Here is a 27,510-nt window from a genome sequence, read left to right on the forward strand (position 1 = left end):
CTAGCTCCTATTACCCATTTAATTCACTTTATATAAATATGTAGTTGAAATCTGATCTTGAAATATTGAGGTAGGTCTACTAAAAAAGAAAGAAAAAGTTGTAATAATGGCAGTTTTATAACATTTAAAAGGTCGTTTGCCTACAGTTAATATTAAATTGGGGCGGGGAAGGCTCGGGGGGAGGGCAATAATATCTAGTTGTCTTCCTTGAACTTATATAAATTAATTACTTTTGGTTAGTGGATGTCAGTAACTAGTTGTGCCATAGATTTATTTATATACAGCCTAGAGAATGAAACTAGGAAACAGCAAATTGATGGGAACAGGGAGAGACGAAGAGACTTTTTCAAAATGCCCATTGTATCTGTTCAAAACAATAATACGTAGTGGTGTTTGACTGAATAGTTTTCTTTATTTTATTATACAATTATTTTACGAGGGTGGTCCATCAAGTCGAAGCTGATCATTAGTTGGCACAACTTCAAATGGCCGCCAATGTAATTGGCAGATGGAGGATGCAGATTCGATGCTTTCTCCATCCCATGTTGGATCGCTTTTTGATAGTGATTGTGTTGGGAGTTTACTCTCAAGTTGTTGTATTTGTCACCGATTCTCGTGTTGCTTGGAAACACAAGATCTCATCACTACTGCCATTTTCATGTTAACATGTATGATGATGGATCGATGATACTAGGCCAGAGCATTCCTTCCAATCGTGAGCAACACGTTCAATGATGGATAGATGATACTAGGCCAGAGCATCCCTGCCAATCTTCATGAGTAACACGTTAAATGATGGATTGTCAAGTATGCCTGTCATAGTAGTTGACACTGATTGGTTGGTAGCAGGCCAGTACGTACACACACACACCTATTATTTCATGTATAAATCCACATTATACAGAGTTTTGTTAAATGCGCCAACACGTCCTAAATTATGCTAATAACGTATTGTAATATATAATAATTTTATTAATAAGTTTAGTTAAATACGCCAACACATCTTAAATTATGCTAATAACGTATTGTAATATATAATAATTTTATTAATAATAAATTTAATGCATATTTGAATACATATTTATCTTCTCATACAAATTCAACAAAGTAAATAATACTACTATTACCATTAATTCATTCATTATAGTATTACTCATCTGACTAAGGATAAATAAATGTTATTAAAATATCGCGTATTAACTTTGACCTAAGCCTACTATTTGATTATATTAATTGCCTATTTAGTCTATAATGGTACCGACTAAATTGATGGAAATAATCTTCTGAAATAGTGACGTAACGTAATCAATCGATAATACAAAAGTGATCGTTATTTTAGACGATAATGCGACAACATGAATCAAGACAGTGAGTTAAGCTCTGTCACGAAAAAATGTGATGTGTCCATATGATGATGTCATATCACTACCATATTTAAGCATCACTACCATATTTAGGCTTATCACACTTTTTTTTGTTAAACTAGTTTGATAGTGTAGACAGAGCTTAACAGACCTCAACATAAATATAGTTTCATACTTGATGCCTCCTGTGAACTGCGTTAATAATAAAGCCAAATTTGCTTATTTCAAGATGGCCACACCCACTCACCGGTGCTTCACCCATACAAAAAACGAACCAAAGTATAACACATCGTGCTACCAATGCCCCCCCCCCCTCCCCTCCCTCCTCTTGTTCGTATACCATCTTTTAAATTGAGACAATCGTTTAATTGTTAAAAGGGAATTATCTAATGGTGTTAATGAACAATAGGTTATCGGATACGAACTTCCTGTATTAAAATACTTGGCGCCGTACACCTACGCGGGTGTAGGCCTACCTTTGAAGGGATTCAATATTAATCCTAACCATACGAAAGAAATCCTGCATTATCTTTTTACTGTAATCGGGGTATAAATGGGTTAATAACATGTGCCGTATAATACACGGGACATCACTACAACACTCGAATAAACAAAATGGGACTTTAATTTTGACTAGGCCATTTTGCAGTTTTAATAAGTTATTCGCTTGCGTAGAAAAACACGGTAAAAAAATAATGATTTATTTATCTTTTTAAAAAGACCACAAACTGTCTATCCAATTGTTGGTCTAAGTGGATAACTAAACTAGTATGTGACATTAAAATGATAGGCCTATAATTGATATTAAACCAAAAAAAAAAATAAATCTAGCACTGAATATTCCCAATAAAAGTCACGGGCCTAAAAAAATACGTACAAAATTCAAGATTTCTTTGAAATGCCGTGTCACACTCTGACGTCAGCACGAGGATCGTAAACTTTTGACAAAACAATTTATTGTAGAAAGGTTTTCCTTGTTTGGCGACGGTCATCTTGTGGGCAGACAATAAATTATATTGAAATAATACGAAAGATTTTTTTATTAATCTCTAATTAAGAAACTTTTTTAAAGTCATGATTCGACGTTTCGATCTTCATTTTGATAATCAGGAGTGATGTTTTTTCTGCTTCTTTCGGATCGGACGGAAACCAGAGTTAAAAATATTATTTTACAACTCCCTAGTAAAACAAAACTAGAGGTGATTTTTTTCTGCTGGATGACAGACAAAATGTTCAGGGAGGCCACCACAATGAATGATGGTAAACCCTCTAAACAGGTCCGTAAACAGACATCGTGTGCCTATAGTAGCATAATAATCGTAATCTTTATCGTACCCGTGAAATGGAAAAAAAAAATTATAACTCCAGTCACGAGTGAGAGGAGTAATGCAAATATATTAATATTGTGTTGATGCTGTCTGTTAGAAGGTTAAAGATGCTCTTTAAAAAAGCACATAAAATATGAAATCCATTTTATTGATACGGTTGTCCTTGTCTAGCACGACAATCAATATAATATTCTAATCCCCAAGGTTATTTATATAAAAGTTACTACGAATTAATCAAGTATATAATAGATACACCAACAGCATATTTTCAATCAATAGAACAAATAAACGGTGCTTTGATAAAGAGGAATAGATATGAGGAATTAAGTCGCCGATTTCCGGTTGGTTCTGATTTTTATTGTACGTACTTGTAGCTAAAAAAATCGAACCGAAACTCTGATTTATGTTTATACAAGTATGAGTAAAATGCAAATAAGATTAATGTATGTGTATTCGTATACTTTATCTTATAAGTTATATATACTGCACTGTACACTCGAAATTGTGAAAATTCACTGATTTACACACAATTAAAAACAATCCTGCAGCGTTGTGTTAATTTAATTACAATCATTTCTTGATTTTGATTTGTAACAATTTAACATTTGCAGTATTTTCCCCCCAAAAACTGTTATTGTATTAGTTGAAGGCCTACCCAATTATATTCATTAGTTACAAATATGTCTTTTTTCACATGTTTTAGCCCTCATTTTTCGTGCATTAACCCTGATTCCTATTGCCACCATTGGTGTACACCCTGTGGTAAACCCAACAACCATTTGAAGGACACGGACCATTCCATTTTCAATGTGGGGTTTTTCAACCATTTGTAATAAATACAATACTACCGATTTATACAATGTATTTGATATAAATATGTAAAAGTTTAATTTATGTTTCAAAATAAAAATTTTAGTTATTGTTTTTGGTCAGTTTTTAATGTGAATATACGTGAATAGAGAGATTTTCCTACAATTTCGTGGAATCGTCATCGTCACTTTCCCATACCAGAAAGCGCCACCCAGGTCATAGCCTTGCGGCAATAGTTTTCGAGAAAAAAAAGGAACGAAAGAATGTAAAGGGTTGTGATAGAAGATACTCTACAATAAAAAGGTAAAGTCAGTTCTGGATTTGATCATATTTAATACTGTTTTGGAATAATATTTCATAATCAATTCGTCTTTGGTTCAAATAACGTTGAAATCGTTCATATTCGTAGCGATAAATACAGTAAGTAAACTGTACTCTTGTTGGTACTGTTAGTGGTGAAGTAGTTTATATATTATTAGCGTGCTTTGTTCACGGATGGGCCCCGTGCGTGTGGTGGGTTAACTACAAAATGCATTCATTGTTTGTGCAGTCGATGTGGCTACAAGATTATTTGAAAGTACAATTTGAGGGATTGCAATGGTTGTTTTATGCAAATCGTAGCCGTAAATTAATCGTAACACGCAGTTAATAATGTAAACATAATCAATTTTGCTTTAATACCGCTTGCAAATATGATGTAAACGTCTAAAAAAAACGCATGTTCCTTATTTTGTGTAGGCTCAAAAATCAATTCATTTCTGTCTGAATGGCGGACTTTGATATGCATGCATTGCATGTTAATAAAATGATACTTTCCCTGTTCAAATATGCTTACTACCACTGCACTAGTTTAATTTTTAATCCATTCTTTAACTTTATGTTTTCAATATTGTATATTGCATTTACCGTTTCTATTTTGAATAAATATTAAATTTTAAACAAACTTTGTAAAAGTATTTTATTTGTTTGTGTTTTTAATTTAAAAGAATTATATACAGTATGTGTAAAATATTAATTGTATGTAAGTTTTAGAAAAACAAGACATGTTTACGACATTCTTTTAATTTTAAATTTAATTACGAAATGATTAAAAGAACTAGGATACAAGCAGACAATGTTAATAACCTGAAGATAAATTCTTAATTTCCATGCGTAATTCTTCCTAGCATGATCAGCCCTATGATTGCATTTTTTTTTCAACAGTACAAACCTTTAATGTAAATTGCAATCCTACAAGAAGTATTTTGTATTCAGCAGATGGCTTAGTGGATCGTAGGATCAAGATGTCCTGCATCTTTAATGTAGGTTGTTCATAGAATACCAATAATTGAAACAAAAACAAAATGATGTCCAATACAGCAAACTAATTGAAGGCAATAAGGAAGTACTTACTCTACCAATAATTTCCTATTAGTTTTTTTTTCCCCTTCAATCAGTTAATCTTAATATTATTGCATACACAATTACAGTGGCAGTATTAGGCCAAATAAAAAAACATACTTGTTAAGCGTCACCGCCCGCTCCTGATTATCCAGCCGCCTCTCTTTTTATTTTTATTTTTTTTTTACCGATATACAACGGAAAGTTCAGCGGCCCGACCCAGCTCCAGAGTAGGGCTCGAAATTCACGCTAGCAAACTAGCATTTTGCTAGTAGATTCTTCATAATTGCTATTTGAAAATTTCAAAACTAGCAAATGTTTGTTAGGCTAGTGTAATTTTTGAAAAAATACATACTTTTTAGCTTAGACAACGCTAGCCGCCGATCGCTCTATGTCGATAACGGCAAATTGGTGAAAACAATTGTTTCATTTACACGCCGCCGATTTACGTAAAGGAAACGCGAATAGCACCGTGAATCATGTAATGTGGTAAACAGCAAGCTTTTTCCCCAACACATTAAATCATGTGCATTTAGTACGTCGCTGAGGATTACATCATCAGTCACGTGATTACAGAATACGCGATTATCAATTTAGGGATTTAACGAAATAAATATTTTCCCTACACAGTGGTCGAAGCGCGTTTTTTTATAGGTTCGTAAATAGGAAACACCCCATACATAATGGACTCTACCAATTTTGTTTACGATGATCTCGCGCTCGAGATCGGCACACCACGAGGTCCTGTTGGGCGATGGGTTTCCTTATGCCTGGTTTACCTGCCTGGAATAATTACATACACTTTTTGCATCACAACTTTAAATACTGATTTACACAGCAATTGGCAAAGGATTCATCAAAGAAGAATGAATACGTTGAATGAAAATTCACTTAAGAAATGTCGTAAGCTGTTTTCAAACTATAAATCAGCCCACTATTTAGTATTATTGAGACCAAATCATGCTTCTCGCGATAGGGAATTTCCTGGATAGATGAGTCGAGCGAGAGACGGCGGATGGCCGATGAGTGAGGTTGGGGTAGCACCTTGGACGGATTAGTTAGCCTAAGGCCTACAATTTCGCTTGGTGGCAATTAAATTTAATGTTTTAATTACGTCTGGATATAAACAATACAAAACTCAATTTTGTCATAAGCAATAATATTTCATACATAGGCTAGTCAATTTTGTTCTGTTTCGAATTTTAAAAGTTTGACGTTTCGTCCTAAAAAAGTGGGACAAAACGTCCACCGCGCAAAAATATACCTCTATAAAAAGTAAAAAAAAAAAAAAAAAAAACGTCCCCCCGCCCCTGAAAATTTATGAGGGTGTGACGCTTAACAAGTATATTTTTTTATTTGGCCTTATACTTATTATATTATCTCCTTTTATCTCAATCCTCCGCTGAATTTAGATAAGAATAAAATATAGATAACTGGAGCTTCCATTTGATTTAAAATGTGCTGGTGTTTATGGATTAAGATCCTAAATATTTTGCTTAAACCAATTTACCAACAACCACCATTTATGTTCAGTTAGTGCTGGTGTTTATTGACCATGCTCCTAAATCCTTTGCTTAATTTAAATCACCAACCATTTATGTTCAATAATTCTTAGTTCACGCTTGCTGAATGTTAAACTACTAGATCAAACACCTCACAGTACATTGGTAAATTACAAAAGATACATTCATGAAGAAATACTAAGCTGGCTGGTGCCATCAAATTGTAGCAAATTAAAAGCCTACTGTGAGCACTGATTTTCTAATTTATTACTAGATTAAGCAATATACCACATTTCTTGAACATAGATTTAATAGTAAGGGAATTTGAAGTGTGAGGGGGTTTGAGTTAAGTTGGGTTAACGAATACTACAGTAGATATTGATTCAAGACGGTGCATGATATAAAATAATAATAAAGATAATTGAAATACTAAGTGGAAATGTATCAAAATTTGTTCCTGAATATTTGGGAGAGCTTAGAAGGTCAAAGGTTACCTAGCTAAAGCAGCTGCAAATTCATAGTTGAAATAGAGGTGATATTTTAGTTATCTTTTGGAATTCCGAATTTAATGATACCATGCTGTAATTTGGTTGTTGATCAATTCTGTAATTACTGTCTGTATGCAAGTAGGTTTGAAATGCTAGGTCGCATTATGAATATCTGTTCTAGAAAATTAATTAACTTTTTCAGATTTTAGTGAAAAATGTTTATTGCATATTTAATGTAGTTTAGCTATAAATTAGATCTTTCTTTTAATGTTTTTCTATAAATGTGTATACACTGTATTATTTGTATATCTTATATTACCTATCACGAACTTGTGGAAGAACACCTTTATTTTATGGTGAACGAGTTTTATATTTTGTACTTTTGTATTTTATAATTTCGTGAATAAAGATTTTGATTGAATTGAGTTCTAAAGTTAATTGATAATCCTTTGCTACATATACATTAAGCACTTATTAGCGTAAATTGTTCCCACAATACAATTTTAAACTTTACATATTTTAAATAAATTATTCATTGGTTTTCTTCCATACCACCAATTTCACATAATTTACAGTCTACAGCAACTGTCAAATTACCATGTACAACCATTGAGGAATTAAATACTGTCATTCCTCAATGGTACAATAGATCAGATCAAATAATGTTGTAAAGTTATATTTCAACAAGGTGTCCATCCAATTAATAATTATTTATAATGCTGTGTACAGTATTTGTATACTGAGATTGATGTAGCTTAAAATGGCTCTGTCAATCAGGGTCCGTTTTGTGGGTGTACAAGCCTCAGGAATTATAAGTACTGGTCTACACTGTTGACCAATAGTTTGAATTTCATGAATTTGATATTAATTTCATTACTGAAATCGTGTCCGATGGCCTTGAGCAGTTTGTACATATTCAATCCTGGTTATTATTACCATAGCTAGCCTCACCCTTTTCACCCACACCATGGCCTGAAGCTACGTTTGCTCAGTCCATTTGAATAGTATATTTGAGAGTTTTAGGCTTCTTTTGTACATTTGACCAAAAATATCAAAACAATGTTGGACTTGCAGTCTTTTTAAATTGGTCTGTTAAATCATGTACTATGCAATATGAGACGCCCACCAGAACCCACTCACCTTGCAATATTATAGATTCCCACATTAACAATAATTGATTTTAGTGGTTAGATATTATTTGAAATGTGAACATTTAAATAATACCAATTAATTTGGAAGGGTACAGTAGGTGGAATAAAATAATTGAGTGGGTGTAAGTAATTAAAAGACTTGATTGGGAGTTGGTGCTGTACTGTTATTAGGCTGCCAGAAACATGTATTATTCTGTAGGTTTATCATCATCATTACTGTAATCATTCCTAAAAAGTTTTTAATGGTTGTCCATCTATAGGGGCTTTAGGGATTGAAATTGACAAACAAAATTTACAGATAACCAATCATTGACGACTGTGATCTTTCAAGTATATAAAGTTTATACGAGTTCTTTGCAAGTCGTGAGCTTTTGTGCAAAAAATTGAACGTTATTAGTTGGCGTTTGATGAATGACTGACTAGATTCCAAGAGTTCTCGGCCTCTGATTCCAACAGTTCATTCAGGTTCTTAAGAATTGTCAAACTGCACACTCATAATTACACACTCATTTTTGGGGGAAAAAATATAATAATCTGTTTATGTATTGTTTAGTGTGTTTACATGTTATAAGCCTACAAGATAATAAATTATGCAATGCAAACACCTAAAAGAAATAATTAATGATGGAAGATTAAACATGGAAAAAAATCAAGTTGACATTCTTATCGGCATCACTTAAGAAATGTGACAGTGTATGTGCAAGACATTTTTGCGTGATATGTATTGCTCCTATTACATCTCTCTTGTGAAATAAAATATTCATGTGTCTGATAGAATAGTATTAGTGTTTCTCTTTGCACCATATGGAAATTGATTAAAAGGAATTAATATACTTTAGTGGAAAGAAAAAAGAGCGAATCTTCTTAACATTGAATCTTAGTGTTGTTGGTACTATAGCTTCTTGTCGTCGGTGGTAAAGTTTTATCTTGTTTGGGTCGACGGTAACACCTTGCAGCCAGTTGTAACTTCTTAGGGTCGTTGGTAGCTTCAATATTAGGGTCTGTGGAAAGTTCTAACTACACAGTAGCATTGGTGGTAACATATTGGTGGTTGTAGGTTTTATGAAATGACAATGTCCTAAGATATCTTGCAGTTTACTTGCACTCAATACAAATAATTTCATAAATTATGAATTTTAGACTTATTTTGGCCAACATCCGGCCACAATAGTCTCCAACTACTTGATGTACATAGGTGGTTATTCAACTTGGTGACACACACCTTTTGGTATTAGGATTTTCTGTACGTGAGAACTTCAACTTTATAAAAGGTGCTCATTGTGCCAGATCACAAAGTCATTGAATGTTTGTCGTTCTTTGATTTATTGATCGGTTTTTTTTATACTGTATGTTCTTATAGAAATCAAATATGACAGATTTACACATTGAAATATTATATATTCTAGATATAAGCAAAGTATTCTTTGTAAGCAATGACTTGATTGATTACTCGATTGTGCTTTCTGTCATTTGGTCCATTAATTTTCGATTTTCTTTGTCCTTGTTTTTTAACTATCTTTTGAAATATTGCCCCATACATTGCCAGTTTTCAATTGACTGTTACAGTAGGTATTCCACTTCTCTTGGTGTTATGATATACAGTACATACAATCTTACAATTTACCTGATATTTACAAAGTATTCCAAATCCAAGCAAGAACTCAAGATTTCTGGCTCATCATCATTTTATCATAATACTTAGCCAGGAGAAAATTTCCAGACATGTTAATTCATTACTAGTTCTACCACTTGTTTGTATACTACACATTGCACTACCTACTGTACATTGCACTACATTGTAGGCCTATAGCTGCATTTAACTTTCCATTTAGGTTTCTGAAATAAGGCTGATAGATTATCATCTGTCACAACATTCCAGGCTTTCTGACCTTGTTTGCAGTGGCCTTCTGTCTAAATCTGGTCAAATTGTGAAATATAGTCTAGAAAGCATTTTCTGTTTATTATATACTGCAGTTAATACTACCAGGGAGTTGTAAAATCTTATTTTACAACTCCCTGATACTACACTGTAATAGGTAAACTCTTATCTCAATAGGTGTGTCCGATAAATAGGAGTGTCCCCTGATAGTAGGAATGTCTCCTGAGTAGGAGTGTCCCCTGAGTAGGAGTGTCCCTTTGCAATAGGGGTGTCCCCTGAGTAGGATGCTGTGATGTTTAAACATCCTTTTGTTTATTTCAATTAAAAGTGTCCCCTGACTAGAGGTTACCGTATGTACTAGAGTAATCAATACTGTATTATGTCCCATTTGATGTTTGTATAAAGTTTAAAATGAGATCAGAAGCAAGAACGTGTTGGGACTGAAGCCAGCAAAACAACATTTCAGACAGGACACAAAATGCAATAATTGTTAATATTAAAAAAACCCCAGTATAAATCAGTTTTTATTTCCCAGACTGCCCTACCCAGAATAGTGAAGAAATAATAATTACCATGTGATCAGTTGATGTCGTGGGTTTATTACCATGGTAATTGATGTCTGGAATGCCATGATTCAGAATGACTGAAACCTCCTTCCAAAGGTCGTTGGACTCTTCTTCTAGGAATTGATCATCTTGACAGACACCTGGTGTGAACAGCCAAGACAAGTAAACAAAATACCCCAAAACATGCTTTATTTATTATATTATTATTGGTTTAAAAAAAAAATCATTTCAAATACATCCTGGTAAAAACATTTAATTCATAGACAGTTGAGAGGTATTTAAGTAGCCAGCAGTATTCAATTCAGTTCTACTTAACTGTTCTCTTGAAATCTGATATAGGACATGAGCTTATGACATCACAACCAGTTGACCAATCAAAAGCTTTTGTGAACACTCATATTACAGTGGTAGTGTGTGAAGTGATTTCAGGTTTTTATTCAGAACCAATCATGTACATTATACAGTAGGCCATTACCCCTCAGTGATCAGGCAATGTTGTATTGTGTAGGAGGACGTGTATGAGAATAAACCAGGATATTACTACTACCGTTGGCTTGGTGTACTTACACAGCAGTATCAACGCCGTATTTTAACACTTTTGGATCTTACAGTAACTTGGACCTGCTGTTTTTGTTACTGCTTTTTGTGTAGAATCACAGCACTCCTCTGGCAACCAAGTACAATTGAAAATATTGGTTTTTTTTAACTTAATGTTGAGCATTTTTGCTGGTTTAACTATGTAAGGATCTCCGGATATCTAAACTGATTGGTGACTGACTAAAGTAGATTTCTGACTAGTGAACGATTGAATATTTACAAGAACCTTTCTATTGAGACTCTATATATTTGTGGAATATAACTTACGATATAGTTTCCAACTTTGGTAAAAACTCTTTTGCCTTGATAGCTGGATTGTATTATAGTAAGTATAAATTGTTTAGTTGTGAATATTGTGAGAGTGGAACACCCATAAACAAAGTTATATTATATCTCCTGATGCACAAACATGTGATTGATAGCATGGATAATTCTCAAAAGTATTTGATACAAAATAATCTACTTAAAAAATTGAAATAACTAATAATAATAAATATTCTATTTTACTTTGATCAGTACCATATTTTTATTTTATTATAAATTTCTACTTTCTACAAATATTGTAAATGACCGGTATATTGTTGCTTGCAATTTCTGGTCGTTCATTTTAGGTATTTTTGCACACACACTTGCTGGCTAAAAAATGTACAGGGTTGCGAACATGTCCAACGACGACTAGCGTTTAAGATGATGATTTTAGGTGTGGTTTGGTGTTAAAACGGAATTGAATAACCCATTGTTGTTATACTTTTTAGCTAATGAATACACCCAGCATTTGTTTCTAGAACTTTTATATTGCATCTTCATTTATCTTGATGAGTTTGATTTGTGACCTTCAAATAATTTATTATTGTCAATTAAATTGAAGATGATTTTCTCACTTGACTTAATATCAATGAGCTTTTGTTCAAAATGACAAGGCATTTTCTTGGAAAATAAAACAATTGTTTTTTATCTACTTTTGATGAAAAAAAAAAGCAAAAAATGTAAAGTTAGTAGTTTTGTAATTGGTTTTACAGAAAGAAAATTTCGAATTGAAACAAAAATAACATATTACTAATGATTGTTATAATATTTGATTGATTTGTTTTTATCCAAACAAGTTCTTAGTATCTCAAAATAAACATGACGTATTAATTAGCTTTAAATCCTGACATTTTACTTTATTATCGTCTTCTACAATAAAACGTGCTAAAGAACAGAATTACAAAAATAAAAACTGGATTTTAAAATTTCTTTTTGAATTGATTTTTTTTTTTGGATGATACAATATGGCTTTTTAGTGATGGGTTGAAGCGTTAAAAATTAGTGATACATTTGATGAATTAAAAATATCATTCTGTGATTGAAAACTAGATTTAAATTTTAGTATAAGAAAATACTAAAGTTAACCTTTCCCATGCAAGCCTTTAAACAATAAGAAATTATTAATAATTGACGACAGAAATTGGCACCATAAAATAAAGCATCATAGAGGGAGTGGTGTCAAAGATTGTCACAAATTGTGATATTTTTATACAATTCTTTGACTGCCGTCCTGTAAAATCCACAGACTAGCAACCTTAATGTTATCTTACACAAAATATTAAAGTAGCAGGCATATTACTTTGTTCTGATTGATGTCTTTAATTTGGTATACTAAATTAGTGTTTGTCAATTATGGTAACTGTCTACACTATTGTGTTAAAGAGTGACCAATCAGCAAGTCTGAGACAAAGGGTGTTCGGGCGATAATTGACCGCACCCAAATTTGAATGTAATCATTTGGTTGCACACATTTGATTTTAACCTTATTGAACAGATTTGAACATGTCTTTTTACGCTTATGTATATGAACATAAGCTGTGTCCCGATACGGTATTGATTGATTTTTAGCCAATAATAATAATAATGTATTTTAAATAACTGCATTTTAAGCATTGCTAGACACATAGTAACTAATAGTAACATGTCATATTTTAAACTTTTACAATGAATATCCAGTAAATAAAAGACGTTATTGTGCTCGTATTGTTATATTATTGCTAAGTGGTTTGTGCGAATTAAGTGGATTATTGAATATAGTAGAGTTTGGTTAGAACAGGAATTTATAAGAGCAATTTTTTGTGAAAGCTTTTTAGATAAGGAAACGATAATAAAAGAAGTTCTTATTTTTTGTAAAAATAAGTGTCTGTGAAATCTTTGCCAACTATTTTCTCATAAGGTTTATCACAAATAGCTTTATTTCGCAAGGAATGTTATTGCACAATGCATGATACGAAGGGTTTGGGAGAAAATGCGTACGTACAAGCAACAAATCAGGTACGTACGCATCATGATGTTTGCTCCCAAGCCCTCTCACCAGGTGTCGCGCAAGCTATTGGATAAGTGACTGTCGGAAGGTTTAAAGAAATATTCTATTTGGAATTCTTTAAATTTAAAAAAAGCAAATTTTTGTCAATGTCTATTTAATTCAATCAATAAAAAAAACTTTATACAAACCCTTATAAAAATAGAATAAAGGACATTTTTCTCTTTGACTTTTAAAAATGAAATACATTACATTTTTCTCCTTAACAATTGTAAAATCAATATTGATAATATTTAAATGTATCACGCCTCAAGTGTAATTGTAATGCAACAACAAGTCTTTATATTGTGTTATAGAAGTTCATCTTCCTTCTTCTGTCATAAGACCTAAGGCATGCATGTGATATGATGTATCAAAAACGATACACTAGAAGCCGGCTGGATGAGGAAACATGTGCGCAGACAAGCGAGAAAACGCGAGAAATAACGATTCAATAGCAGTTAGGCCTGAGCAGTGATTTAATATATTATATTTCGAAAATATGATTTGTTAGGTATCATTCAAAGAATTACATACTGATTTATGGAAAGCTAGTCGGATCACAATAGTTTTGACTGATAATTCAATTTTGTATTGGAAAAGAATTTAGATTTTTGAAAGTGTAAAAAAAATGCTTTTAAAAAGCTGTAAAGGCTTATTTAGTCGTTGAAAATGAGGCATGTTGATGGCGCTTATTTGGTACATTCCAATGAAGAATATGTTTCACTTGCTCCTCTACTGAAGACTGAAAGTGTAAAAAAAATGCTTTTAAAAAGCTGTAAAGGCTTATTTAGTCGTTGAAAATGAGGCATGTTGATGGCGCTTATTTGGTACATTCCAATGAAGAATATGTTTCACTTGCTCCTCTACTGAAGACTCAAACTTTATTAATTAATTGATTTGTGTGATTTTGGTCTGTCTAAAAGAATTTTATAATTGCATCATATTATTTACATTATGGATGATATATTGTTATATTTACACTATTTGCCAGTTAAAGAAAAACAATTTTTCCGTGTATTTTTTAAAATTTGATTTATCTTCAACAAATTTAAAAACTTATAAGTTGGAACTACCAACCAAGCACAATCTACTGTACATGGCTGAAATTTATACTAACCATTTTTAATAAGGATGATTAAAAGTATTTTTTATACTACGCACAATTATAAGCTTTGAATAGCGTAGTATTTTGGTAGTAGGTGCATTAGATGGTCATTGTGAAGGCAATATAGTACATTGGTAATATCGTGTAGAGGTTGCTGCTTATGGAAGCCTTGACCTTCTCTTGAACTGTATTTGGAGTTATGACCCAATGAACATAAACTGTACCTCAAAAGCGTAATACCAGATGAAGAAACTAGGAAAAAATCATGCAATAAACTGTATTTTGGGGCTAAATTCCCTCGTATACTATATATTCATAAATCAATTTTCCATTCAAATTCCATATTAATATAATCAGTCATATATCATTCCTAGATAATCATTCTGAACTTTCAGACTTCAAAATAGCTAAATACTAATAGTCAAGTTCCACATCATCTTTTATTTTTTATTTGTCCTAAAATCCAATGACATTGGTATTTGTTATTGAACTAAATGTTCACATCAATAACTTGTAATTGAGTGATTTTTGTATAAATTTCAATCTTTATTATTAACCAACAATTGTTGTCATGAATTGAATCACGATAAATACAATATGGTTATTTTTAGTCTTTTATTTATTCTCTATTCTACATAAAATATCAGTTATATATTCTTGGATTCTTTCAATAATTGAAAATTAAATCTAGGAGTGCAATTTGCTGTACATTATACCATTGAGGATTAAATACACATTTTTGTCCTCTTATCTTTTATATTTCTGCTTGAATGCTTTTTGTAATTTACTTGATCAATTTAGTCCCTACATATTTAAAGAATTTGCTTCAAAAAGAAGTTTTAATTGGCTAATTTAATATGTATAGTTGTTGGTTTAGAATATAAACTTGACCTATTTGTAGATGATATGGTATAGTGATCACAAGCTAAACATTATTCAAAATGATATTGACTATTGATAACACACAAATTCACCCTGTATAGAGTAAGGTATGATTGACAGTGTCATTGTAACACCTGACATGGGTAGGTACATGTACTTGGTCAGGTATTCCCGTACATGTCATTCTAAAGGGAACATGCACAATGCACCTTGATTTGTCTGTTTACAGCACTCTCTTGTTCTCAAAACAAAGCAACTTGATTTCAGTCTATTATCCTTCGTGGGCTAATTCCCATTGTGTGTTTTTATCTTCTACTAGGAATAAGGGTTCCTACTCTGATGTAAGGGGAAGGTGAAATTAGCCAGTTATAGATTCTCCAGTAATGAAGTAGGAACATATTAGCGATGAAGAGTAAGTGGACTCGATGCTGTACTACGGCATTGTTCTATTGCATATTAAGTGGACTATTATTGTCTAATGTAGCAGAGGAATCAATTATTCCCACAGGTGAGTTGATTCAAATAACATTCTTTTATCTGTTTACTCCAACACACTATTTATATTTCAAGAAGATCTTCTTTCAATGACATTACTTTTTTAAAAAACAAAGTACATTGTTCGACTTTGTGATTAATATCTATGACATTAAGATAACTTATCGCATTATAATGTTTTTCATGTATAACAAGAATTATGGGTAGTATATCTAGAACCGAACCAGGGAAAATTTTCATTTAAAAATTTTGTTTAGCAATATTGCTAATCAAACTGATTTTTAAGTCGAGAAACATAGTTTTGTATTGTATTTTTTGCTACACAATTTTCAAAATGTGTAGCAATAAGGTTGTTTTGTATAGCTTTTTGCTACGCTACACTGGCGAAAATGTTCCCTGCGAACCATAAAAATATTACAATATTAATTCCATAATACTAGTTTAAACTAAGTTAATCTAAAAATTAATTATTGAAAATATTTTGTATAAAACATGTCTTGGAGTCTTTGGAAAGTATTTTGTAAAAATACGATCATTAAGAATAGTACTTTTATGAAGAAATATGGTTCTTCTCTGGCATAAAGTAAACATACCTGCATATTTTGAGTACATTCATTGGGGAAAAAAATTGGATGTACTTTATAATACAGTCCTCCTTTACTGTATTTACAAATGAAGCAATTTGATCTTATAATTCTGGTGAATTCCTTTAATATTACATTTTACAATAATAAAAATACCTTTCAGCAAGTTGAGAAGGATCTTATAATAAGTCTATAATACAAACAATTCAAGCCCTCAAAGCATTTAATCTATGTATTATATTTAATACAAAGTTTAATAGATGAATTTTCTGTAAATTAAATTATAAGGCAGTTAAAATAAAATATAACAGTTATTTGATTGTTTACATAAATAATGGGAGTCTATCCATGTGATGTCCATTTAGCTTCAACTAAATCTTGTAAGTTTGTTCATTTTGATGAAAATAAATCGGCAAATGATTTCCCGCACATGGTTCGTGTTTCAATTACTTATTTACGCAAGATTCAATATAAAAATGAGTGTGATGTTTTGAAAGTGTTCGGTTTCAAAGTAAACGCTCTAAACTAGGTTACGATTGGCTCGGTTTTCACTACTCTACCACCGTAGATTATATTAGTAATTGCTGGATATACTTTTTGGAAATTATCTTACAGTTAATTGCCCACAAGAAAATTCAATCATTACTTTTGAAAATTGGGTTAAAGTGGGCTTATAAAAGAGGACCAAAGTTGGTCAAGTTGCATGGTAGGCTTATATAAGGGGACCAAAATGGGTTAAGTTGGATAATCGTTGTATACCAAACTACCAAGTATCAAGTATTTTGTTAAACCATTAATTGCAGTCAAATATTTTTGTGTGAATTCTATTTTTATGAATGAAAGATTTTAAAAGCTTTACTGACATGTATATGGTTATCAGTTGTTAATGTTACTAAACCACAATGTTTCCATAATGTGGCAACATCAAAGTGTGGGGTCTAGTAATCAGGAATGTATTGCCGTAAACCAAGTCAGCAACTGTATTGGAAAGGCCGCTGAAATACCACGCAGTAATTAAATTGGTTTCTGTATTTAACAAAAAACCCCGGCAGGGGATACGAAAAAGAAAGTGAGGATTTAGTATTCCACGAATTGATTTATTAGTCATTAAATAATTATATATCATTCAACAGTAATGTTTGAGTTGCAATATATTGCCACATGTACACTATTTATAAACCAATCTTTTTATTACCATACTAATTATAAAATCATTGAATTGAATATTAGGAAAGCTTTTATATTTCAGAATCTGTAAGAACTGTTTTCAATTTCTTAAAGAGATTTACAAAACACCAACAGGTTGATGTAATTATGGGAAAGATTTGTAATGATATTCGGCAGTTGATTTATACACCTTTTTCTCAATTAAACAAGGGTTGTTGCATTGCCGTTGAATTATCAAATATAATATTTCACCTGACAGTTATAATTAGTGGAAAATATTCTGTCTCCCGAATGATATACGCACACAGATACTTCTGCACATCGTCGTCAGTGTTTCTTGACGCCATGGGGGGAGTTGTTGCGCAAAATATTAATGATGTACATTCTGTGAGCAGCTGTTTGCTACTGGCCTAATCATGGGCTTTAGAAGTCAGTGGGAGATATACCATTAATATTTGTCGTCATCAACTTATCCTTTACCAAATTTACAAACAAAAAACACTTAAAAAAATAATAATGTGTAGTACTAGGGCATATATTAATATGTTAATTTGTTAACATTTTTAATAAACAATTAAAAATGTAGATCACTATTAATGAACTTGCTTCATACAGTACAACAATGAAAATTAATATTTTTGAATGAATATATATTATTAGTACATGATGTCGTTAACTTTAATTGTTGTTGTTAACGTTTTCCACAATTTGTTTCCATTTTTTCTGTTTATGTTTTATGTTTTTTTCGATAACTTTAATTATGTAAATCTAAAAGAATGGAAGCTTCAACTGGGAATGAAACATTTTGTATCTGTGTTTCTTTGTTAAATGCTACATTTCTTCTGGCAAGTTCCACTCAAATAACTTAAACTAACACTTAGTACAAATGAACCAGAAGACAGACAAGTGTTTATCTTGTTAACCATTGATAGCGATATTTCAGTAACTTATTTCACATTTTAGGGTGAAGGATCTTTTGAATAAGAAACAAAGATGAATGTATCAAAGTGGTCGTTAATTGTTATAAGGTTGATCCATTCACATTGTTGTGTTGTGTTGTACTCCGTTGTTAATTTGCATATTTTGGAATTTGTGACAATGAAAGCATAGACTGTGTTTTTGGTTGAATGCCTTGATTAACTATTGCATACTCCATTTGATTTTAAGAATACAAAATCATAGAATTTCTTCAGGTTGTTCAGCAAATTCAATAGTTGTAAGTATTCTTCATAATCTGTGTAAGAACTATTTTTCATTTCTTTTCAATATTCCGAATTGACCCATTTTTATGAATAGCGAGAAACTGTTTAGTCAGGGTCACAACAGAAATAGCTGCGGTTGTTTTATTTTTCATTTTACAATATTTCAAAATTTGTGGTTCTGATAGCAGACGACGCACATTGTGTCATACATATTTAATTGTGATGATTTTTAATTGCTCTGATTTGCGTTGATGTTTATTTAAATATTTTATTAACTATCTGCACAGCAAGTGTGGTTAGGCTATTTCTATCCATAAATAGGCAATTATGGCGCAATCTTTTACAAATAAATAAATACAGCAAACATAATATTTACTAACTGAATTGATAGTTTTGAAGGAAAATTTTACGATAATTTTTGATAATCTGTAAGTGGAATCGGTTTGCAGCATTTCTTTGTTGGGCACGTCGTCGCATGTTTTCAGCTAGAGACCATTAATAACACTGCTTATTCTTCACTTTGCTAATGGACTTGTCGCTATACAAATCATATTGATTTTCATATGTTTTGTCCAGCCTACTGAGCACAAGAAATTAATTGACCTTTCGACCTTCGGTCCTGATTTAAAATATGAAAACAATATCATTTTTTGCAAAATATTGTTTTATTTTCATAATTTTTTTAATTTTCTAATTGTTAATTTTCATCTATTTTTTTTTAAAGGCACCCATCAGCATGTAGAAAAAGGCAACTTATCAAACTTCTTTGTGTTTATATTCTCTTTTAAAAAAAACCAAAGACTAGTAAATGGGGTATTGCTAAACCCCGCAAACCTCCAAAAAAACATAGCAAACCCCACCGAACCAACATAAAAGTGATTGAATCATGTAGTGTACGACCCACTGGGTATATAAATTATTAATTTACTACTGTTAACTACTTTTTTGGGGATAAAACATCATTTTTTGGTTAAAAATTTGCAATAATTTTGGACCAAAAAATGATGTTTTACCCCAAAAATAAGTAGTTAACAGTAGAAATTTAATATTTTTTTTACATGGATATACCCAGTGGGTTGTACACTACATGATTCAATCACTTTTATGTTGGTTCGATGGGGTTTGCTATGCTTTTTTGGAGGTTTGCAGGGTTTAGCAATACCCAGTAAAGGGTCAGTAAAGTTTGAATAAGAAAAACGGAACTACAGTACTTTAGGAACTACTGTACTTGCTCACTTTAGACATTATGCTTAAAATGCGCAAACAACTTTTTAAGCATGTACTTTAATACTATGCAAACGAAGAAGGAGAATATTAGTATTTTGTGTTTGGTTTTAACAGAAATAGGACGTAAGAAGCTTTCTGCTATATGTATGTCATCATTATTAATCAATTAAATATAATGGATTCATTTCAATAGTCTCTGGAGACATTAATGCTCTATTAAACATTTGATAGATAACCTTTAAACGCGTCTTTGTTGAAAATAATAAAACAAAGAATGTGCTACTGGTTTTGTTCATACCTTGTGTTCATAACAAAGAATATTAGAAAATAATTAATATGATTTATTTCGTTCATGAAATATGACGGATTTTACAGTTCCATTTAGCCACAATGAATTCTTTGTTTTGATGGATTGCGAGTCTCATAAGCTTAGAAAGCGCAACATTGATTACAGTGAGATTTTCAAATCGGAATATGTTTATTGATCGTGAGTGAGGATCTGTTATCTTATAATTTTACCACCAGCAGCGTTTACGTTCAGGCCATTTTTTTTCTATTGTTTTACGAATTCTTTACCTGTTCTATAGAGAAATCAAACTTTGCCATGAGCGTTTAGTTGTTTACCAGTACCTGTTAGTAAGTCTGTCTATTCTACCATTGTTTCGTGAGGTATCTTTACACTGATGTTTGCTAACCAGGTATTTTGTACTTTACTTTGTTTGTACCTGTTTGCTTTTGAAGTTCAAAGCCCTCATCACCTGGTACTCATTCACCCGCTATTAGTAAGAAAAGAAACCAAAAATACATAATGACTCACAAAAACTACAGCAGTAAAAACTACATCCAATTTTAAATACATATTTCTGTATTTAAAAAAGAACTGATTTATAATTATATAAAAGTGGTAGTCCAAGATTGGTTAAAAATATGGCCATTTGATACTACGGCCTAGGATCAACGAGCTGGGGCCAGAAATTTACAGTTATGAGTTAGTTTGTAACATTTTCAATTCTTTATTAATACAGTCAACTCTCCATTGGGCCGGCCTAATGTGTCTGGTTTTCTGAAAGTCTGGTGTTCAGAATGTGTTTTTTTTAATTAATCTTTACTGTACCAATTTGTTTGAATATAAGCAGGGATAAGAATTTCAATAATACATTTTCATACAATATTAATACTAGACCAAGTTTCAGTGAGGTACAGTAAACAAAATATGGCAAATATTTAGAAATTGGCAAAAAAAAACTTTAGTAGAAAAAAATAATTATAAGTCAAGGCGTACAACAGGCCTTGATCTATTGACAGGCACAATCTGCCTTCTCAGTGGTATTAATCCTTGTAAGTAGATGCACAGAAGAACAAGTTACTAGGCCTAGGATCCCCGATGAGCCACAAAGGTACAGGCATTGGCAGGCTGTAATCCTTCAAAGCCTGGTCAATCTGTGAAGATTGTATAGTGATGAGTTGGTGACAGCCAATGTCATGCCTTTTAAATATTTAATTTGAAAACCATGTACAGTACTAGTTACTCCTGAAGGGGATGTCACATGTAGGCCTAGGAGAACTCTGTAATACTTTAAATTATGTTTTCAATTTAAATAAATGACAAAAATACAAAAGTTGTTGTCATAATATCTGGGGACCCTAATATCTGAGCTACAGTAACTTGACTAATTCTATTTTATAAGTATTTATGAGTTGTTAAAAAATAATAGTACAGGTATGATGAAGTTTAGGAAAAAATAATGTACTGCAGGTATGAATTTTAGGAAAAAAGAATATAGCTATGAATTTTAGAAAAAAAAGAATACAGGTATGAATTTTATTTAAAATATTGTGATCATTATCTTTTATCTAGTTATCCATCTGGCATGGCAGCAAGCTTACAAAATAGTGTTCAGTTTACATGGGTAATTGGCACTTACACTCTACCTGCATTTCTCACCTCCACCACAGGTGATGCCCTCGTCTCCAAGCATAACTACAGTAGGAACAATCGTGCAACACAACTCAACAAAACTTTCTCACAAGTCAATATTACTAAAAGTTCATCTTACTTTTACGAGTAATAACGCGGCTAGATATATTGCCATAGTAACCATTACAACTCTATCATCTTCTAATGTTCAATGAGGTCCGATAATTTGCTAAATTTGTGGTCGGCTTACTGGTATTGGTGAGAAATATTTGATAACTTCCGTTGCAATTACGGTCACCTTGTACAGTCATTATAAGTTCTGTATATAGGATTTTTCTTCTCACACTAAATTGATAAGTTTTACAGCTGGACTGGAATCTCCTTAATAATTTGCAAGTTTGTAATCTGTTAATGTAATTTCATGCTATTTCAAGTTCCAAATGTGATTGATTAAAATTTTTAAGATATAGTCTGGTATCATCATTCATTTTTACTATAGGATATGTTGATACAACAATTTTATATCCATTATGTAATTTATGATTAGTTCACCGTCACTTTCTGTTTTAAAGATGTTTTTCCATTTGGTTTCTGCTTTAAAAATGATTCTATTATTTTGTCTCTGTGTTTAAAGTGTTGATTGAGTGTTGTGTATGTGTGTAACTGAAACATTCTTGTGTATGTGTGTAACTGAAACATTCTTGTGTATGTGTGTAACTGAAACATTCTTGTGTATGTGTGTAACTGAAACATTCTTGTGTATGTGTGTAACTGAAACATTCTTGTGTATGTGTGTAACTGAAACATTCTTGTGTATGTGTGTAACTGAAACATTTCTAATTTATGTCAACTGGAGTGTCTAGAAAACTTGGATCTAGAAGTCTGAGAGACCCTGTAACCTGTTTTGATTATTTTACTTAATCCTGAATTTGTCTGTTTTCAAAGATGTATCTACGATCGTACTAAATTAAAAATACATGGTAACCGACATCGTCAATTGTTCTACTGCATGTTCAACACGTGTGTAATCGGACACCGAAGTTTGTGACTCGTTCCCTTAATTAAAGGATAATTAAATGAGTCGTAAATGATTTTAGAAGGATAAACAGTTAATATATTAATACAAGCCATGTTTTTGTTGTTAAAAACTGGCTAGTTCAAGGTGATAGTGATTAATGTACAGTGCTCATGAGGTGGTTACCTGTGGTTAATATTCAAGTACACCAAATTAACAACGCTTCTGTTCATCGACATACTGACTACTATTACTAGTAGTAGAACCTGGTGTAAAATTAATTATTATAGTATTTTCATCCTACTCCTTTTCCTAATTTATTTTTGGCATTCTACCAATAATTATATATTTTTTTTTTTCAATATATTTTCTGACAATCTGTTATATTTACATTTCCATAAAAAGTAAATGACATTTGTTTCTTTTAAAAGACAATATTACTTTATACACTTTATATTAACACAAGTCTTAATTTTGGTAGCCATCTGTACTTTATTGTTTTCATGAAATTTGCGTTGTTGACAAATAGATTTATTGCAACATTCATAAATAAATAAAAAGAAAAGAAGCCTCCTTTATCGATTCATTCATTCTCTCCCTTTTCCTTTCCAATGTCATTATCATTTCTCTCCTACTGTACTGTAATTTCATTTCCGTTTCCCCTCACATTTCAAACGTACTACAACACTCAATGTACTTATACCACAATTAAGATATTGATGGAATTATAACATTTTTAACAATGAACAAAATTCTGTAAAATATATTAAAAGAAATCTTATCCAAATATAGTCAGCATTAGTCAAGTAGCTTTAGGCCGTTATTTAAACACTATTGATAATCAAATCTATTACTTCAATGCTAAAATATTTCATCTCTAAACTTATGCTTCTAAAGAATCTGTAGATACAGCATGCATAAAAGATTAAAAGTTCAGATTTTACAAAGCAATTCTATTGTGGCGAGGATGGTTTAATTGTAGATATAGGAAGTCCATTAAAATATTGATGTCTTGAGGCTTTAGTTTGGTCAGCTACCTCTGGGTTTAATCAACAGCTTTTGTACGCTAGTAAATAATTTTCGTTCCTTTTGTGGCTGTTTCAAAATTTGATCCACACATTTCAAAGACCTGTTTAACCCTCTATTGTTTACCGCAAACTAGCTTTAAAAATTATGAACAAACAACAGTACAAGGTCGCTGAATTCAATTAATTCCTTTCAAAGTTAAATACTATGGTTTTGTTTCATTCTTAAAGGTATTTATACTTTTCTAACATTGCACGCGAAGTGGAGTAATTGACTTTTATTTTTTGTATTTCAATTTGTTTTGGATTCAACCTTTATTTCCGATCTTCACTTGCAAAACAATACAGTAACGTAGATCAATTACAAAAAGCAGAATTGTTTGTGTAGCGAAAAATTTACACCTTTTTTTCCTAGTTGTAATGAAATTTTTTAAAAGATGTTATTGATTTGTTGAAATAATAAAACAAATTCTGAAGTTTTGTTCATTTTAATGAACAACACAAAGTGATAATTTTAAAATTATTTGTTTGAGACGTATGCATGAGTGCTTTTAATGGATTTTAGTAAAAATTATTGGAATAAAATAATAATTGAATAAACATAACTATAAGCTTAACTTCGGAATTTAGTATAGATTATTTTTTAAATACATAGATTTGTATTAATACAGTAAATAACTGAATATTATAATTCAACCTTGGCATGCAAACGTGATTGCAAATTAAAATTGGAATTTTTCAGAACAAAAGTTTTATAGGTTGAAAATGATAATCGTATCCGCTATCTTGCCTAGGATTATTGTATCCTGTATAAATACCCTTTTTTATGGTACGTACTTTACGGTTGAACTGTTGTCATTTGTTTGCTGGTATTTTAGTCTAGGATAATAAAAGCTGTTTGAATTGAAAAGTACTTATTGGAGACAGTTAGTATGGCTGATTGCTAGTTGATTTTTAATGCATCTTCAGTCAACTGGTTCATCATATCTATACAGACAAAGGCTGACCTCTTTTACAAGCATTGTTAGCAATTTCTAGTTTAAGATTTATATGCACTTGTTCCGATCAACAGGATTTAATTGCCAGCCTGTGTAAACATGTTTACACCGCTCACATTAAAAAACAATTTTTAGTTATTGATAGATATATGAATTTTGTTTTTCATATATTCAATTGCTAGTTTCTTTGTTACATTGGAAAGTTGATTATTGTCGTCTATCTGTTGCTTACTAACATTATTACTGATATCTAAAATAATGTGAAGTTGCTTAGCTACAGTGTTGTTAATAATACATAGATTTTTTTTTCTAAGAATTAGTTTTTATGTTGTTGTCAATTTCATATTGGATTTTCATTTTGTATATTTTTTTCTGATGCAATGTACTCATAGTCATTGAACTTTTTAATTCTATAAACTGTTATTGTTTCAAATAAACTATTTACCAGCCAAGAATGATTTAAATTGACGTGAGTTCAAACTTTAAACAATTAAAGCGAAGGTTTACACAAGCATATTTAGGTAAATCTAGAATAAACTTAACAATTCTTCTCAATTAAGTTGTAACTTAACTCTGGTATTTTTGTACCAAATGCATTTCCTGCGTTTAAATTCCATTTTTATGGTCTAAAGACTATTGATATAATTTCTAAAGGTGGAAAAAAGTGAAAAGGTTCTATTAACAGCTGAAAAAAGGTGCTGTAATCTGATCGCTCTGTTATTTACTACTCCCTTATTGAATATCAAACAAACAAATTTTCATTTGACCCATTAGTTGCAAAGCCATTGTTGGTAGAGCTAAACAGGCATTCACAAGCCATAAGTATTAACTCAATGATGCCTTAGGACCTTTACTACTCCCCACCAAAAATTGGTTCTTGAAAAGGTACACCAATAAACAATACTCTCATTGTGTTCTTAACCTGCGTCAGTAAAATTGTTCTTTAAAATAAGTGTTTTTATTTCCCACTAGTGTACAGTGATTATTGAAATCATATTTCCAATGTATTGTACTTGTATAGACATCCAGACCCCAAGCGACAGAGCTATTAGTCTATTTGATTTAATTTGTCTTGTTGGAGATTTTACATTTATATCATTTTACCTCATAAAAAATGTGCCTAAAAAAAGATAGAATCATTGAAATTACATTGATTGAAATTTTTAAAAAAATGCATTTTTTTCTAATTAGAAGGAAATTATTGAATGAAAATTAATTTTGTGATTTTATTGAATTCAAGTTTACAACCCCTTGTTATAAAATCTCTTCATTTTTTTTCAGTTTTATTTCCTTATTTCACATGCAACATTATTTATTAATCTCTAACCACATTTATATGGGAAAGATTAATTTATTTTGTTTCTAAGATTTCTATCCAAGTTAATATGTATTTTGCAAAATTTTTTAACGACTAAATATAAACAAATCAAAAGTCTGAGGTTGTACTTTGTAGGTTTACTACCCAAATTATTCGTTTAGTTCCTCATAACTTGCAAAATACCATGAACTTTTGAATCCAGGTAAGTGCTGCGTGCTACCCTGGGCATTCTATTGCATAGGTGTTATGTTATTTGACCAGGGTGGGAAAGTTGCAGTTTCCCAGCCAGTAGATGAACTTAAACAATATACATACTCTGTCAGTGATAGCATTGTTGTTTTTTTGTCAGTAATCCAAGTGGCTAATGCATTTATTTTTGATTTCTACTTGCGCGGGTTGTCTCGCGTTATACATCATCAAAGCTTTTACATCTGTTGTGGTAATTAATTATGTATTAACCGTTTAATATATAATAGAAAACAAAAGACAATTAAAATTCTAGGTCACGCAAGTATTGAAACGCTTTCCTACAATATGAATACGCTGCTTGCACAGCATTTATTCTCAAATTTATATATAAAATATTTAAAATGTGAAGTTTGTACACGACAAGGCTCTTAAAATAATATATTGTTCATTTCCCATTTAATTGATCAATAATAATAATTAAATACAGAAACTGTTTGAATGTTAGTTGTAAATTTTTTGAAGTAATGACATTTTGCTCAAAATTATATTTTTCTTTAAAAAAAATAACTTGTTTTTATCGCCATGGTAAAAACATTAAAGATGATAATTAGGATTACTAAAAAATGTCTTCTTTTCATACAGTAAATGACATTTCTAAGATCTATACATTTTGTGTACAAAAATGAGTAACTATAGCAACATCATCTATTATTGAAATATAACTATACTGTGGTATAATTGCACCTTCCTGTTAGCTATCATGGCTTTGCGTCTTATATTGTTTGAAGGCACTAATTCAGCCTAATGAGTTCCTAGCTCAACCTACAGCCTTTTTCACATTTCACATGACCTCAAACAAACTTGCCTATACCTGGGGTTATTTATAAAGAAAATTGCAATATTTGAACTGAAAATCATAGCATAATTGTATAATATGACATCTAAATAAATTTATTTTGAAATGAAATGATCATTTTTATTTTATTTT

The 27,510-nt window shown here is 31.3% G+C and overlaps 1 protein-coding gene across 10 annotated transcripts in view; it reads left to right on the top strand.

The window, feature by feature from the left end:
- The window catches only part of LOC140046098 (fibroblast growth factor receptor-like), an 81,660-nt gene that overhangs the window by 34,095 nt on the left and 20,055 nt on the right, over positions 1–27,510 (top strand). For 7 of the 10 annotated variants that reach the window (XR_011844733.1, XM_072090618.1, XM_072090620.1 and 4 more), the window contains exon 6: positions 15,704–15,892. Coding sequence is in view for 9 of the 10 variants with exons in the window: in XM_072090618.1 (XP_071946719.1) it covers positions 15,790–15,892 (103 nt within the window). In the remaining variant the exon portion in view is untranslated. Of the gene's footprint in view, positions 1–3,748; positions 3,923–10,920; positions 11,391–15,703; positions 15,893–27,510 lie in introns of those variants that run through there. The other 3 variants (XM_072090622.1, XM_072090621.1, XM_072090619.1) reach the window with 3 other exon arrangements.

Source organism: Antedon mediterranea, chromosome 4, assembly GCF_964355755.1.
Source record: "Antedon mediterranea chromosome 4, ecAntMedi1.1, whole genome shotgun sequence".
In the NCBI taxonomy this organism is placed as follows: domain Eukaryota; kingdom Metazoa; phylum Echinodermata; class Crinoidea; order Comatulida; family Antedonidae; genus Antedon; species Antedon mediterranea.